Source organism: Zalophus californianus, chromosome 14, assembly GCF_009762305.2.
Source record: "Zalophus californianus isolate mZalCal1 chromosome 14, mZalCal1.pri.v2, whole genome shotgun sequence".
Classification (NCBI taxonomy): Eukaryota; Metazoa; Chordata; class Mammalia; order Carnivora; family Otariidae; genus Zalophus; species Zalophus californianus.
This window is the reverse complement of record NC_045608.1, coordinates 72,480,353-72,497,999: the sequence shown is the minus strand read 5'-3', so window position 1 is coordinate 72,497,999 and position 17,647 is coordinate 72,480,353. Positions and strand designations below refer to the sequence as shown.

At 37.0% G+C, this 17,647-nt stretch overlaps 1 protein-coding gene across 3 annotated transcripts in view; it reads right to left on the bottom strand.

The window, feature by feature from the left end:
- The window catches only part of DCC (DCC netrin 1 receptor), a 1,177,272-nt gene that overhangs the window by 131,885 nt on the left and 1,027,740 nt on the right, over positions 1 to 17,647 (bottom strand). For all 3 annotated transcript variants that reach the window (XM_035724067.1, XM_035724068.1, XM_035724069.1), the window contains exon 16: positions 1,546 to 1,641. In XM_035724067.1, the coding sequence (XP_035579960.1) occupies positions 1,546 to 1,641 (96 nt within the window). The remainder of the gene's footprint in view (positions 1 to 1,545; positions 1,642 to 17,647) is intronic.

Genomic DNA, 17,647 nt, shown 5'->3' with positions numbered 1-17,647 from the left:
ATACCCTTCATCATGTTATCTCATGGTTTCCTATTCTGAACCTCCATACACCTCATCTTATTTAGAGATAATACATTTGACAGTAGACATTCTCTCAGGTAATACTTCTTATTTGCCTATTTGCCCTTTTGGGGAGACATGTGCCCTTTTGATTACACAATGAGAGAGCCACACTGTCTCCACAGATAAAGAAATACATTGACACATACTCAAAATTTTGCATACCACTTTAGGCTGATCATAGACCTTGGAAACAGGAGCCAAAGATTCAAGCAAACTCTGGAACAACAACTTTGCCTTACAAGAAAATCTGGTTGAACTTAATGAAGTGATGGTATATTTGGAAACCATCATGTAACAACTCTGAATTCACTTTAAAACTGTGTATTTTCAAGAGAGCCTATGAATGGAGCTTGTGGGCTTGAAAAACAAACTGTACAAAGTTTACATAAACTTAGGTGGTAGCAGAAGTCACAGATCCCACTATTTATTCTAAGGTGATTTACTCCTCCTTGTCAGGACTTCATACTCAGGCACCCAGCAGTTTTCCATGTTCTCTAGTGTTCGCTATGAAATCCTGCTCTCAGATCCTTTATTCTCATTAAGGTGAAAGTAACTGATGACTTAAATGAGGTCTGAGGCTTGTGGATTTTGAAAGGGGGCAGGATCAAATAACTCACTAAAAAGATGGACCTCTTGGGTTTCACTTCCAGATTTCAGACATAAAGCTATTGGGGATGGTTGTGTGACTTTCCAGTGACTCTGAACAGCCCCCCAGGGGTGGTATTTATTCTATTTTTGAGTAAGCTCAGCCTTGCTCACAAATAGTCTCTGTAAATTTCCTGCATCTCACTCTCTTATCCATTCCGTTCTGAGTTCCTTCGGCTCTTTTTTTGTGTGTGTGTGTTCTGCCTTCACAGTCCAACTCACATTAAGAACTCCTAGAGGTGTGAAACCCTGGAAGCAGCCAGATCTTTAAATATCATAAGGCTCTGGGCACTGTTGGGGTGACCTATCGGCCTGGCTCAGGAAAAGGTCACCTGTCTGACTCAGCCTAGTCCAAACCAGTCCCAGGAGGTCAGTCCTTCCTTGTCACATTAGTTTGAAGGATCCTCTGTAGAGAAGCAAGTGGCCATTTGGGCATCTGGTGGCTTTTGCACAGAAACTTTCCTGCCTCAGTTGCACTGATTTGCAAGATGAAACAAGATGCACACGAGAATGAAGAGTGGTATTGAGCCACCAAAATATAAGCTACTGAGAGAAGACAGAAAAGGAGAGATCTATATTCTCTAAGTCCACATACTAATTTATAGACTGACTTCCTCTCATTTAATTTTGTAAACCAAGAAGATAATGAACTATGTGTGTGTATATATACATACACGTATACACAAATATGCATGCATACATATACACTCAAGGCTCAGAACATGATTACATACATTTTGTTTTTTTCCTTTGTATTTTGCTTTAGGTTTTTATCCCCCCCACCACAACTTAAACACTGGCTACCTTGTCATAAGAGGATGAACTATTTCAGCTTACCTGTTAGAGATCTGGTGGTGGCACTTTCATAAAGTGGAACTCCTTCTCCTGCATTGTTAAAAGCTTTTAGGGAGATTACGTAATGGGAACTTGACTCTGGAGAAAAAACAGAAAGAAAATAAACATGATGATTTACTTAGTGTATTGAAATATCCAGGGTAAACATTTTCCTGCAATAAAATTTAACATAATCTACTAAGTAAGTTGTTGTATAAAAATGAGTGAGTGTGATTCTGGGAAGCAGGTGGCAGGGGTGACAATACAGTTTTTAATCTTCCTGAATCTTCCCATAATAAGAGACTGATTGACTAGATAGACAACCACAAGCACTTGGACAATTCCAATGAAAGTAGGCAATGAGCTATACTCTCAAACCCCGAAATATAATTGCCATGTGGACAAACCACCAACAACCTTAGGACTTGCATGTTATCAGCATCTGTGTAGGAGAAATCAGAGAGAGGCATCCAACTTCAAAACAGAAATAGTTCTAAAATACCTATCAGCTAATGCTAGAAAATGCAGCAGGCCAATCTGTGGACAGTAAATCTAAGTACACAAAACTAGCCTACAAAATCTCCTCTCCAGGACAGGACTTACGCCGGGGACAAACTGCTGGCAACAGAGTTGAAATTTGAGCAGACAGAACCAACAGAAATGAAGGGAAGAGAAGGTCCAGATAAAAGTAGAAGAGAGCAAAGTCATGAAAACTTGGAAAGCAAGATGCTGTACAGTTTTTAGTGTGTGTCAGGGTTTGGCCAACTTTTCTTGTAAAGGGCCCAGATGGTAAATATTTAGCTCTGCAGCCTACATTATCCGTGTCATGTATTCACCTGCATTTGTTTGTTTGTTTACAGCTCTTCAAAAATGCAAAAACCATTCTTAGTTCAGTGGGGTTCAAACAAAAATAGGACCTGAACCGATGTGACCTGCAGGCTACAGTTTGCTGAACCCTCGGCTCTGGTCTAATGAAAACAATGGGAGAGGGAGCTCTGTATATTTAGAAAAGCTATTTGAACATCTGGGAATGTAGAGGAACAGGTCATGTGAAAGAAAGTAAGCATCAAAAATCTGTTGAGGTTAAATACCTTACAAAATAAACTGAGGAGTATACCATTCCTATAGACAAGCACACCCCCAAAAAGAGATTGAAAATACGCAAGGATAGTAGATCAAACCTTTGAAATTTACTATTTCAAAATGAGCTAAAGAACATTAAGAAAATTAAATGCCAGATATGCAAGAGTAATGTAAATTGAAATTAGGAAAAAAACTCAGAAATGAGGTGGTATAACTCAAGAAAGACTAAGTAAAAAAAAATTTTTAAAAATAAAGAGTAACTAGATGAACAAACAAGCACAAGAAAAAACAAAACAAAAAGAAATTAAGAGAGAGTAAAAGAGAATTCAGGAGAGTGATGAATAGAAGAGAAGGAAGGTCTAACAGACGAGTAATAGTTGTCCTTGAGGAGGAAAACCAAAGAAAGGGAACAGAACAAATACTAAAAAGTTCAATTCAAGAAATTTTTGCTGAGTTAAAAAAAATCTTTTAGGCATCTGGACAGAAAGAATACATGACTTGAAAGGGGGAAACTTATTTGTTTCAGAGGTACAGGTCTGTGATTCAACAGTCTTACACAATTCATAGCGCTCGCCAAAGCACATACCCTCCCCAATGTCTATCAACAAATAATACATTATATGTTAAAAAAAAAAAAGATAGTGGGCACCTGGGTGGCTCAGTTGGTTAAGCGACTGCCTTAGGCTCAGGTCAGGATCCTGGAGTCCTGGGATCGAGTCCCACATCGGGCTCCCTGCTCAGCAGGGGGTCTGCTTCTCCCTCTGACCCTCTTCCCTCTTGTGCTCTCTATCTCTCATTCTCTTTCTCAAATAAATAAATAGAATCTTTAAAAAAAAGATAGTAGGAAGGGAAAAATGAAGGGGGGGAATCAGAGGGGGAGATGAACCAGGAGAGACTATTGGCTCTGAGAACCAAACTGAGGGTTCTAGAGGGGAGGAGAGTGGGGGAATGGGTTAGCCCGGTGATGGGTATTAAAGAGGGCACGTACTGCATGGAGCACTGGGTGTTATATGCAAACAATGAATCATGGAACACTACATCAAAAACTAATGCTGTAATGTATGGTGATTAACATAACATAATAAAAAAAAAGAACAATTATAGGCTGAAAGAAAATATTTGCTACACCCACAAAAGTGGTTAATCTTGTTAAGATACAAGGAGTTCTTGGGCGCCTGGGTAGCTCAGTTGGTTAAGCGACTGCCTTCGGCTCATGTCATGATCCTGGAGTCCTGGGATCGAGTCCCACATCGGGCTCCCTGCTCAGCAGGGAGTCTGCTTCTCCCTCTGACCCTCTTCCCTCTCGTGCTCTCTATCTCTCATTCTCTCTCTCTCTCATAAATAAATAAAATCTTTAAAAAAAAAGATACAAGGAGTTCTTCAAATTAGTAAGAACATTGTATATAGCCCAAGGAGAATTGATATTCAGGGAAATGAAAACAAAAGCAACAATAAAATAAAAATTTGGCCCTTCAGATTGGCAAAAATGTAAGATCATGTTAATGCCCAGTGTTCATGAGATTACAAGGAAAACAATACTTTCATATACCATTTCTCAAGAACAGTGATGAGTCTGGAAATTTCTGTAAATTTTGGAAAATAAATCTGGGTATATAACTGAAAAAAAAAGAAAGGGGGAAACTTAAATTATGATCAAACTTTTGGACAGCCATATTTTATGCCAGAAGGAACTGAAGTAATTTATTTGAAATACCTAAGGTAAGAAAATGTGATTCAAGGATTCTATAGTTAACAAAAGTTAGCTTAACTATAAAGAGCACACCCAAGCTGTTATCAACATCTAAGTAACCAGGGAGTATTACTCCCATGATCCTGAGAACTACTGAACTACTGAGCAATGAGCTCCTAAATGACCAGGGTAGATACCCCAGTGGTGAACTGATGAACAACAAATGTTAGGAACTAAGACTAAGTGAGAGTTAAAAGGGGGAGCTTTTATTTTGTAATGGCTACATGTTCTGATATTGTAGCTATCCTATAGTCATAAGTCAAAAATAAGGGAGACTAGGGGTAGTGTATGCACAAATCAATGTTTCAATAATTATTGATGGTGATAATATTATTATTGTTATTCTGCAGCTAATGTAATACAGGATAAAGCAAATGAATAATCATGAGAAATTATAATTCTATCATCTCCTGTGTCCTTGAGAACCAGAAGATTAGTGTGGATGAAAGGACATATTGATGTAAAATAGAAGAGGTATGTAAAGTCCTACATTCCTAAAATTTAATCAGAAAATCAGTTTCAACTCGAAAGGCATTTTATGTCTGTCCTAGTTCTATCCACTGAAGAAGTCTAGAGACATTGTCAATAACAAATACCCCTAATGCCCAGATAGGGATTTTGAAAAAAAAATTTTTTTTGCACTGCAAGAAACAAGGGGTTCTTGTAAAACTGGTTGATTCCTGGCCTGAGATAGGACACCTATCAATTGAGCTTGAAATATCTTGACGTAACCAGATAGAAAGGAAACAACCAAAGACTAATAGGCTCACATCAAATGGATTCAGGAATCAAATCAAAGAGGCTCCCACAGACCAAAGATGAAGACAATCTGATATTCAATAAAGGTGAGAGTTGCAATGAATTGAAACCCAACAAATATACATGAATGTATGAATTCATAAAGGTATTTTTAAAAAAATAATAAAAGTTGGTCACTTCTGAGGTTGACAGAGAACCAAATTATTATCTTGAAAACCAGCTAAAGAATCAAACCTTTATTATGTTTTTCTTAAAATAACTCTATGATTATGTAACCACACAGCATGTGAAGGGGAAGCATACACTTATAATATTATTCCAACTAACAAGTGAAAACTCAGTGATAGAATTCAAATATTGCTATTTTGCAGCCCCAATGAACAAATGGATCTGGGCATTAAGCATTCATGATTGCTAAGATAAAATAGAGAAACCTAGGCATAATGTATCTTCTAAAGAAAGAACACACTCCTAGAGTCTTCCCAAAGGATGGAACCTACTTAGTCTGATTAAACCTCTAGATCCAAATGCCATTTTGCAGGAAATAGAGCAAAGAAACAGTTCAAGTCCAACTTACGACAATTCATTAAGCTATATATTTGTTGCGTGTAGTTTTCTGTATCTGTCTTTTACTTTACAATTTAAAAAAGTTTTAAAAATGAGTGGATTTATCTCTGACAGTGAGTGCTCTTTGAAAATTGATTAGATGGCTTTTTCTTCATGAGATTTTATGTGACCTAAATATTAGCATTCGAGATATTGACATTCCAAACCACAATGACAGGAGAGCCACAATATAGCAAGAGGAATAAAATAAAATTATGTTTAATGTAGTCAAAGGGCTTCTATTAAGTGAATTGCTTCCCCTACAAGAGGGGATATTTATTTATTAATTTTTGCTATCAACCTAGTTTACTAATAAGAAAGTAATCAGTCAACAAATGTTAAATGCTCTTGGAGCATATGTTCAAGATGGACCTCTATTGTCAGGTTACAATCATAATTCTGGGCAGAGAAAACAATGGAGAAGGACATAAAATTACATAGTACAGTGTGTGATACAACTTGTGAATGCTATGTGAGTTTAGAGGTCTGGAAAATTAGTGAGGGATTGAGTCATCTAAGACTTCTTGGCAGATATGGACTTGGTACCAGGGCTTGAAGGTATGGGTAGGATTTAGAGATAGAAGGATGATAGGAAGTAGAAAACAATCTCAGGAAAAAGGTATATGTCAAAAATACAGTTAGATGTGTCAGCAAAAATACTTCCCTACTAGGAAACATCCTTTATAGCTATTGGAGTGGAGACAAAGCCTGATTTCAAACATATGATTTATCTATACAACTACAATGTAAACATTTGCATTAGAGTCAGGCTCCATAAAATTGCCTTTCTGTGGGTCAAATTGCATTTGGTTTCACATAATATACATATAGCATATATTTGCATTTATCTATGTATTTGTTTATCAAGGGAGTGAGAGAGAGGTCAGCAATTCCAAAACTCCTGTGCTTGGGAGCTAGGGTTTTGATTTTTGTTTGGTTTAGTTTGATTTTACTTGTTAAATCTGAAGGAGAGAGAAGAGGAGAAAGGAAGAGAGATAGGAAGAGAGAGTGGGGGGAGAGATTTAGTCACAGGGTATGAGAGGGTGCTAGACAGTAATTCCTCCAAGTAATTAACCTAAGGAATGGAGCCACCACTCCAAGATGTTATTAGCATATGGAAGGCAGTCTTCTAGTCTATCAGCATATGGAAGGTAAACCACAAATCTGTAACCTCAGATTCCTATATACACAAATGCATGCAAATCTATACATATTCATGGAAAAATAAGGGACAAAGTCTGGGCTTCCTTAGTTAACATGTCAACCATAAGATCAACAGCAACAAATTAGAAACTATACTAAGGAAGTAAGGAGGGTGCAATAAAATAATAAAGCAGGTCTCATTTATGCAAGGTGATTAAATATGATTGTTTTATGCTGACTTCTCCATTTAGAATTCAGAGTGAAGACTGTCTGACTTGATCAGAGGCTCTTCACTTCCTGCTCAGAGTTAAGAGCTAAAGCTCACAGGTAGCATGGCCTATGAGACATTGAGTTCATGCCTTCACCTCTCTGTCCCCCCTCCTAGCTGCCCAGCTTATACCTCCCTAGAAAACATGTTCTGAAAGCCTCTGCAACATTTGTGCACTCTTGGCTTTCTGTCTTTTGGAGTGCATATTATTTCTCATTTAAGAGAAAAAAAATGTATCTAAACTGGTTCATTTTCATTTTACTAGTTTGAATTTTTATATCAATCTCAATTATAACAACATGCTGCTATCTGGCTCCTGAGCATTATTCATCATTTCTTAATCTCTCCCCCATAGTAAACGTGAGATAAATGTCATTTCAATACTGACGCTTGCTTACAAGTCTGATGATCTGAGTAATGACAGCTCCTTCCACTTGATGTCTAGCCATGGTATAGGATATGCTAGCAAAGAATCCGGAGTTTTATAATTTCTTAGCTGTTGGATTAATGAATTACACAAACTGCTAAATTCCATAGATCCCAACTATGCTGTGCACACCCTAGGGGAGACCTAGCTTTAATTTAAATAAAACGTGGTAATGGCTTAGCCTTGGGAAAGGGAAACAGATTTGCAATGGAGTTGTAACTGGTATACGAACATCACTCAGAGCTAGCGATCCCGGAGATGATTTGGTCTGGTCTTCTCCTGTTTTCAGTTAGTAATATAAGGATCAGGTAAGTTCATTGACTTTTCTAAAGTAACATAGAGCTACCAAGGAAATAAAACACCTAGGTCAACTCCACAATCCTTTTTGTCTACCTTTTTTTCCCCTTCTTTTTATGAAAAAAAAAATCTTTCCTTTATGTTCTTCATACTCTACCTGCTCATTAACATCTTTTGAGCTTCCTCTGGCCTCTGTACAGTGCTTTTGTCAAATGCACCTGGATCTCTTAAGGAAGCAACAGGAATATTTCATGCCCCCACAAAGCTTGATCCAGTACTGAATCAGCCTGAACAACAATAACAAAACTATTACTCAGTTATTGGCTAATAGTGGACAGTGGGCTATAATGCTTTGATCCCCTTTTATGTTGTGATATTGGCACCTTGTTTGCGTGTTAAGGGGGACAGATGCTGGGAGTAACCGAGAAGGAGGGTTTTCTCCCCATACAAAAGGAGAGTGTCATTTATTGGCACACCACTAGAGGGCAATGTGGAGCTATTTTCCTGCACATGCTCAGAGCTCTTAAACTTTAAAACCAGTAAATCACAAAAGAATTGCCTGGAATTGCTCCCTCTATAGAAGAATCAAATGAGTTAAACACATTTAACATCATAATGAATTTCAAATGAATTAATCATTAATTATGGTCAGACCCCATTGTTCAGGAATACACTTAATGACAATTATGACAGCAAATTTATTTTTTGGATTTACTGAAATGAGGCAGATATATGGCTTGAAAATATATCGGTTGCTTCTGGAAAATAAAATACAGCAGTATTTTTTCATTTGAATTCACTGTGATCAAATCACACCGAAATAACTAGGATTTTGGTGGATGTCCATGGGAATTATTTTCAATTCTGGATCTTCTGAGTGATTTCACAGATTTCAAATTATTGATCAGGTGTTCACCACTATTTGGCCAGCTTTTCTTACAGAATACATTGGATTGGGATAAAGGAGGCTGAAAAAAGACTTAATAACTCTCTGGGCTTCTCTAAAACACTTCTCTAAAACACCTCTAAAACACTTCCCGGCCAGTATCTTCTTTGTGACCAGGAAAAAAAAAAAAAAAAAAAAAGGAATAAATGTATATTTACTGATTATAGGGTTTGTAAAGACAAGGGATGGGTAATAGAGAGAATTCTTGGTTCTCCTTCCCCAGAGACTTGGTAGATGTGAGACCCATTATTCTAAGAGCTTTTGTTGAGGCTTTCTTGAAGGTAGTGAGATAAATGGCTCTCTGGGGCAGAGGGAGTGAATCAAAAGACCTGTGGAAGGTTGCTCGGGGACCAGACCAAGATGCCGTACTTGGTAACAAAAGCCAGTGTGAAGAACATCATTATTTTTAATTAATATTTGGTCTGAATTAAATGCCACTGGCATGTGCTGGACTGACAGCCTGTAGTCCTGTACTCGTTATAGATTATGTACTTCACTCAGCAGCCCCCCTCCATGCCAGGTGCTCATCAGGGCCCAGTCTCCATGTCCCTGCATCTTTTGCCCTCCCCATTAGCGCTGCCAACAAGTCAATTAGAGAAAATTAGAGTAGTAGTTGTTCTCCTAATGCAGAAGCCTGCGCATTGCAGGGAACCAGGGCTACGTGCGCACAGAGTCCAGGCCACTGGATGGCAGTCGGATGGTAAACGTTATTGGACACTTCTGACCCCACTGGACCTGAACCATTTAATTAAGTGTAATGGGTGTATAGCAAACAGATCTGATGGCATTGATCTCCTGAAAGGGTGAGTAATTCATATTCGAGAAAGATGCAATTTATATAATACATTCAATATTCAATTCTATTTCATTACATATACTTCTTTGCAAATTTAATTAATAGCTAATCTAACTAGTGCCCTTAGGAAGGTTTTGTTTTGTTTCATTTTGCTTTTCTTCTTCTAGGAATGCTGTCCAAAGAATGGTCAGATTATAATACGACTTGCTCATTGACCAAGTCTTTGCAGGTACCAGACACTCAGCTAGCCTGAGTATTTGAATTATGGTAATTTTTTTTTTTTTTTTTTTTTTACCACCAATGTCTATCACTCGCCAGGAGAGGGGTCAGGTAAAAATAAACTTCATAAGAAATGTTTTAGTGCTTGGCAGATAGAAGATGCTTAACAAATATTTGTTAAATTAATGAATGTATGAGACACAGCAAGGCTATATTATTTAATGAAGTTTAAACAGCAAACCCCTAATCAATCTGAATGCAGAATTCAGATTTCTTGATCCCAAATTGCACTTTCTGACACCTGTAGGTTCATGAAAAAATAGTCCAATGAGATTGTACAACATTTCCCCTTCTCACTTGCAACTATTCTACATCCATTCATCTGTTTATTCATTTATCAATCATCATTGAGCATCTTCTGTGTGTAAGACATGGTTTTAAGTTTTCTAGGGTATTCAAAGATTAAGGGAAAAAAACCCTTATATGCCTTGATGAATCTTTTTTCTTTTTCTTTCCAGTTTTATTGAGAAATAATTGACATAGATTACCGTATAAGTTGAAGGCATACCGCATGTTGATGTGACATATATATTGTGAAATGATTAACACAATAGGTTCAGCTAATATTCATCTTCTCATATAGATACAATAAGAAAAGAAAAAGGGAAAATAAAATCTCCTTGTAATGAGAACTCTTAGGATTTATTTTCTTAACAACTTTCCTATATATCCTACCTCAGCATTAGCCCTAGTCATCATGTGGTATGTAACATCCCTAGTACATATTTATCCTATAACTGGACATTTATACCTTTTGACCATCTTCCTCCAATTCCCCCTCCCCTCTTCTTCTGGTGACCACAAGTCTGATCTCTTTTTTACGAGTTTTTTTTTTTTTTAAGGTTCCATATATAAATGAGATCATACAGTATTTGTCTTTGTCAGACTTATTTCACTTAGCATAATGCCTCAAGGTCCATCCATGCTGTTGCAGATGGTAGAATTTCCTCATTTTTTTATGGCTGAATAATATGACTATGGGTACACACACACACACACACACACACACACACACACACTATGTCACGGCTTCTTTATTATTCTTCTCACTAAAGGGTGAGAAGAAAGAGTGGAATAAACAAGCGCAAGCTCAGAGTGGTTGTAGCATCACACAAGCCAGGATCAAAGCTTGAAGACTGTGACAACCTGTCCTCCTCATCCTAACATTTATTGGATGTCTCATTAGGCCCTTTCTGAACCAACTCACATCACTTATTTTATGTAATCCGTACCTTAATCCAGTCTCTGACATACAGTAAGTACTCAATAAATATTTGTTGAAGGGATGAATAATTATCCCCCTTTTATAAGTACATGAAGAATTTTTAATTCCAAAGTTCTTATCCTCCATACTAATTGCTTTTTACTAAATAAGACGTGGTGAGTAGAAGAACATTTTTTACACATTTTGAATCGGGACTTTTGGGATATTAAATCCACAGAACTCTGTGATCCAGGAAAGATGAAAAAAGAGGTTGAAAGTGGGTATATCTTAGAAGGTATTGTAATTGTCCCGGTAAAAATCACAAGGTCCTGGACTGGAGTGGTCCAGTACAAATGAAGAGCAAAAGATGGGTGTGAATAGTATAATTTCTAGATGTGCTTGGAGGGACAGGGGGGAAAGGGAAAAATCAAAAATGACTCCTCGATTTTGAGTCTGGTAGTGAGATGAAATTATTGCTGGGACTAGGAAGTCAAGAAGGGAGAGAAAAAATTCTGTTTCTGTCTTATTTGGTATAGAGAGGAAGTAGCATCACAGATAAAACAGACCGGCTATGCTGGGATTTGGTCCTGGTGTAAGAATCGTATGTACATAATCTGTGTTATGGTGGACTCTCACTTTAAGCCTTGGGAAAGCAGTACATATACTCTTCCAGATACTCTCCCAGATAATTGCTTTCCTATTTTTTCCCCACCGAATTAATTAGTTGTCTTGGGGTTTCTAGGCTCAGACTAGAGATTATCTCCCTAGAGTTATTGGCTCTACCGTGGTGAGTGCTACCAAATTTACGCAGGTTCTTCCATCACATTTTGGAAAAGCAAGCTCTTTCATGTGTATGGAGCTTTGATTTTAAAAACAATTTTCTAATCAAGTAGCTTAACAATATCACAAAGTAGATAGTGTAGGGATAATCATTTCCATTTTAGAAATGGAGAAACTGAGGTCTCATTGTAATCATTTAAGCCAGAGAAGACACAGGAAGAGTTGAGTGCCTTATATGTGCTCAGGTTTGCTCCTCCATAGTGTCCAGACAAGAAGGTCTGGGGTTTTCTCTGGCCATTCTGCAGGAAGGCTGTTGGTCACCAACTAGAGCAGAATAAACATTCTTTGCAGGCTTCAGTTGATGTAGTTAGTGAGGTGTGCTTTGGCAGAGAGCACTCAGAGTCAGAAAAAATGATAGAGAAATGCTTAGATTATGAAGCAGTACAAACAGCTCACAAATGGGAGGACTTAACAAAATAATTTCTCAACGAAGCTTTACATTAGGAAATTGCCAGAGACAACATAACCAAACATATACAAGTTTTCCTCTTGTGTTCATATTTCTTGAAGAAAACAAAATGGATGATTAGATAAAAGACAAGGTGTTACTGTTATATGACCACCTAAGGACTTTATAAAAAAACATCAACACTGTTCATTTAGTTAAGTCAAGGAAACAAATCATTACTTTGATTTAAAAAGTCAAACTGACTCCCTAGCATAAAGAAAAAAATAAAATACATTAAAGTCTTTTGGTTAGGAATTGAAAGAGAAAGCATATCTTTCCCCTTTACAAATGCTTGCCATTCCTTCCTCTCTTCTTATTTCCTTTCTCCTTTTTCTTTACTTCCTGGGCTTGACTCTCCTGACTCATTCCTTTGAGCTCCTAGGAGGGGCAAAGGTGACAAAGAAGTAGAAAAGAATAGAAAAAAGAAGATGTAAAGAGAAAGAATGTTAAGCATATGAATACATAGGTCCTGGGGAAAGAGAGTAGATGCTACCATAATGCCTCGAGTCAGTTTATGGGCACTTGGCACACTGGATACCAACCTTGCCTTGCTTTATCATGCTTATCTTCACAGGAATCCTAAGAGGTGGTTACAATGATTTGTCCCCACTCCAGAGATGAGAAAGTTCAGTCTTAGTGATGGTCAACAGGACTCATTAAGAAGCAGTGCTTGAATTCAACGCAAGGTCTGTCCTGTCCTTGGATCATTGCAGGATATAGACTGAATAAGACATCATGGGCAAGAGGCCCCAAATAGTTTGCACTCTCTTTGAAATGGAAAAGTAAAAATAAAGACACAAACAGAAATAATTTGGGGACTTCACCATGCATGTGTCTAAAACTGTGTGTGTGTGTGTGTGTGTGTGTGTGTGCGTGTACATGTATGTGTATCAAAATAGCCTGCTCAATCTGTCAGGTTCTGTATTCACTCAAGTTCCTGCCTTCATCTGGACAATGTCTTTGTTATCTGAACGCTGACCTTTAATTACCCATTCTGCCAAATAGATGATCCTCAAACATTCAAGTGACAGGCAACTTACGTGCATTTATGGGAGCATTTAGTTACAACCATCGTTATCATTTCTCCACGTACTGTTGCTTCTGCTTTCTTCATTAATCTCAGACTAAGCCCCATTTAAAATAACACACGAAGTACCATAAAACAACATTGTCCTATGGCACTTTCTTTGATGATGTAGATGCCCCCTACCTATGCTATCCAGTATGGTAGTTACTAGTCATATTTGGCCTTTGAGCACTTAAAATGTGAGCACAAGACTGAGGAACTGTCATTTTTTTCATTTATTTAATTTTGATTAATTTAAGTTTAAAGAGCCATTCGTGGCTATTGCCTTCCAAAGTTGGACAATATACCTATATAGAAGCTCTGTTTACCTTTCTCTCCTGCAGCGTTGCCATGGTTACTAGAGGCTTGTGGACAATGTAAAGAGCAGATGGAGTAGATTCACTGTGAGGGTCTCTGCTGCTATTTTTCTCTTAGAATATGAAATAACACTACCTATACATGCTATAATTTTATAGCCTGGTCTGAACTTCAATTTAATAGGTTGCATGCATAAATTATACTTGAATGTAAACAGAAAGCATTTGTCTTGTATATGATTCAATACCTTATATACATCTTAATTAATTTCTATGCCCATGGCACTAAGATTGACACAACTGATGAAACTTCCAAGTACTCATAGTTGTCAGTTCTGTGCTCTAAAACTGGGACTTGTTGCTCGTTTAATTATATACTCAACTCAAGAAAATATGACCAGATGGAAAATAACTTTGTTAATAATGGAAAGGAACATTAAATTAATGATAATTCTAAGGTAACTATAAAACTGAACTCATTTTTAACCTCATGCTTTAATAAAACATGAAGGAATAAAGTCAGAATAATTAGGTAAGAATAAAGACCTGGTAAAAATAATAGCTACCAGTGATAAATGGCACAAGAAAAACCTTTAGACCATTTGATCAAAAACAAACATAGCTCCTGACTTAAGTTCCCAAGAAAATCAACTAGCATTTTAATTATCCACTTAGATTGTCTTGGTATGAGTGGGTAGGAGAGGGAGAGAAGAAAAATTAGATAAAATCAAATGGACTAAAAATGAGCTGAGCCATGAGTCAACTAAATGTCAGCATTAATGGTAATATTCAGTACATGTATGGGAAAAGTAAAAAATGCTGTCAATATCAGAAAGCCACTGAAGTACAAAACAAAATAGACTCTTTGGTCCCAGGAAAATATATTGAATTATAATATTACTGATGCAGATTTGGATCATAATTGACAGATTTGTATATGATTGCTTTAAATGGACCTCGATTGTAATACAGCCGAATGAATGGAAAAATCTGCTGAAAGACTGTAGGCAAAGGGAAATAGTGAAGGGCAACCTATCCAGTTGCAGGGAGACAAGCATGTGGGTAAGCTTGGCCTGTCTTTGGCATCCTGCTTAATGAGAGAGACCCAGAGAGAGGGTAACTAAACTAGAGGAGAACATTTAAACATGTAAACTCTAAAGGTTAAACCTGAGTTTAAAATGAGTTTGACTATTTAGAAGATACATACATATTCTTCACCAATTTTCTAAGCTCCATCTTTGTTTTGTTTTAATCTGTAAGTGTAAACTCTATTCTCTTTATTTAAGATATGTATTATTGACACTGTATTTTAAAATTACTAGTCACTGGGTCAACATTCAATCAATGGTATTTGTTTTATTATTATGCCCTATATCGAATGCTGCCTCTTATAACTGTATATTATACATTTAATTAAAATTTTGTTCACTTTTTTAGGGTCCCAACTTTCTCTTTGATGCATATTCTCTCTTTTTTTCCTTTAAATTTTTTATTGTTATGTTAATCACCATACTTCATTAGTTTTTTTTTTCTTTTTTTTTTCTTTTTTTTTTTTTTTTTAATTTTTTATTGTTAGTTTTTGATGTAGTGTTCCATGATTCATTGTGCATAACACCCAGTGCTCTACACAGAACATGCCCTCTTTAATAGCCATCACCAGGCTAACCCATCCCTCCATCCCCCTCCTCTCTAGAACCCTCAGTTTGTTTTTCAGAGTCCATCATCTCTCATGGTTCGTCTCCCCCTCCGATTTACCCCCCTTCATTCTTCCCCTCCTGCTATCTTCTTCTTTTTTTTTCTTAACATATATTGCATCATTTGTTTCAGAAGTACAGACCTGTGATTCAACAGTCTTGCACAATTCACAGCGCTCACTATAGCACATACCCTCCCCAATGTCTATCACCCAGCCACCCCATCCCTCCCACCCCCCACCACTCCAGCAACCCTCAGTTTGTTTCCTGAGATTAAGAATTCCTCATTATCAGTGAGGTCATAGGGTACATGTTTTTCTCTGATTGACTTATTTCACTCAGCATAACACCCTCCAGTTCCATCCACATCATTGCAAATGGCAAGATCTCATTCCTTTTGATGGCTGCCTATTCTCTCTCTTAAAGTCCTGCAAGAACCATCACTCTGGTGTATCTGTGAGCAAAAGCATTATTTCACCACTTCCATGCCTATGCAAAAACAATGAGGATGAACACTCATCTGACTGTAGATTACAAAAAGAAACACAATCACGCTTCCAGGACTGGTCACTTTTTCTCCTCTGACACTCATCAGCCCCATTTCCTTTGAAAATCATGGACTATATTTCAGACCAGATGCTCTAACCCTGGGGTAATTTAGAAGGCAAGAGATGTCTCTGGTGTTTGCTACTGGCTATTTGAATATATCATGTACAGGTGAAACAGAACTTAAAACAAGCTCAAAGTACAAGAATAATCTTACCATCTTTAGACTTTTTTTATTCACCTGAAATATTGGTTTATAATTTATTGTTCATCTTACTTATAAGATTTTGCCTTGAATGAAGATTGAAGAAATGAAGAAATTTCGCCTTGAATGAAGAAATTCAAAAGAATGTGCTCTACTTTCTAAAAGCCTTTTCCAACAGAGATTTCTAAAAGACACTGTCAATAGCAATATCAACAAGAAAGTGTTTAAAATCTTAAGGAATCAACTCAGATAGAGAAGCCCTCACTTGTTTCTATAAATTTTATTCTGTGGACTAAACATCATAATATGCTCACTGTGTGCTACTATCCATGCTACACTGCTGAAGGGAATATTCTCATTTTTATGTTATATTTATTTCAACCCATTACATTTAGAAGTTTTAATGCATTGCGGAAAAGGCAAAGATCAAATTTTAAAATATTATAAAAATGTAATAAAGGGTTCAGATTTCAAGAGAATGCTCTAATTATTTTGTTGTTCATGAATTTTACTTTACTGGGCATTACTTGAAATAGGAGGGTTATCAACAAAGACTAAGATTTTTTTCCTTTGTGACTGTAAGCAATTTTTCCTGCACTGTAATTATTATAAGATAATTTTATCAAAGATGAAATAATAAAGCAGAGAAGTATAATTAGAGAGAGATACTCAATAGCACAGAAGTAGTTTCAAAGACGAATCAAGAAGTATTTTTAAAAATATTTTTTTCAGTGATGAATGTTAACATTCATCATTGATGTCCTTTCTAGGATTCAAGATGATGAATACAGTATAAACTGTATTTGTATATATACAAATTCATTGTGTTAGGGTACAGATCAAGCTGTTATAATTAAGAAAGACCAAAATATAGCATCTTAAGTAAAGCAGAAATAACAGTCTAGAAGTGAGCAGTGCTAGTCCTGTAGCTTGGCCACTCTCTGTGACTTCCATCTCTAATTTCTGGTCATCACCCAGCTAGCAAGAAAAAGAAAGGGGTCTCAGTGCTCCCATGTGTTCATGCATTCTGTGAGGGGACAAAGCCTGAGCATGGCACTGTCACATTTACTTTTCTACACTGGCCAGAACTTAGTCATGCAGCCACCCACACCTGTAAAGAAGGTCACACATGAAACTTGCCTTTGGCTTGGTGACAAAGTGTTGCTAAAATCAGGTGGATGGGTCTACTACTAAAGTCGCTGCCTTTGGATGAAATTAGAAGAGACAATCCATGGAGAATTCTTTCCAAAAGAGAATGTGAAAATTACCAGGGTGGTTCAGAACAGTGATAATTATTTATACACACTGCCTCCTTTAATGCACACATCATCCTTAAGAAATGAACATCCTTATTCATTTGAAGACAGGAGCCATTTTTCTCTATTTTTATACCCTCAGTGCCTACCGAAGTTTCTGGCACGTGGTAAGCAC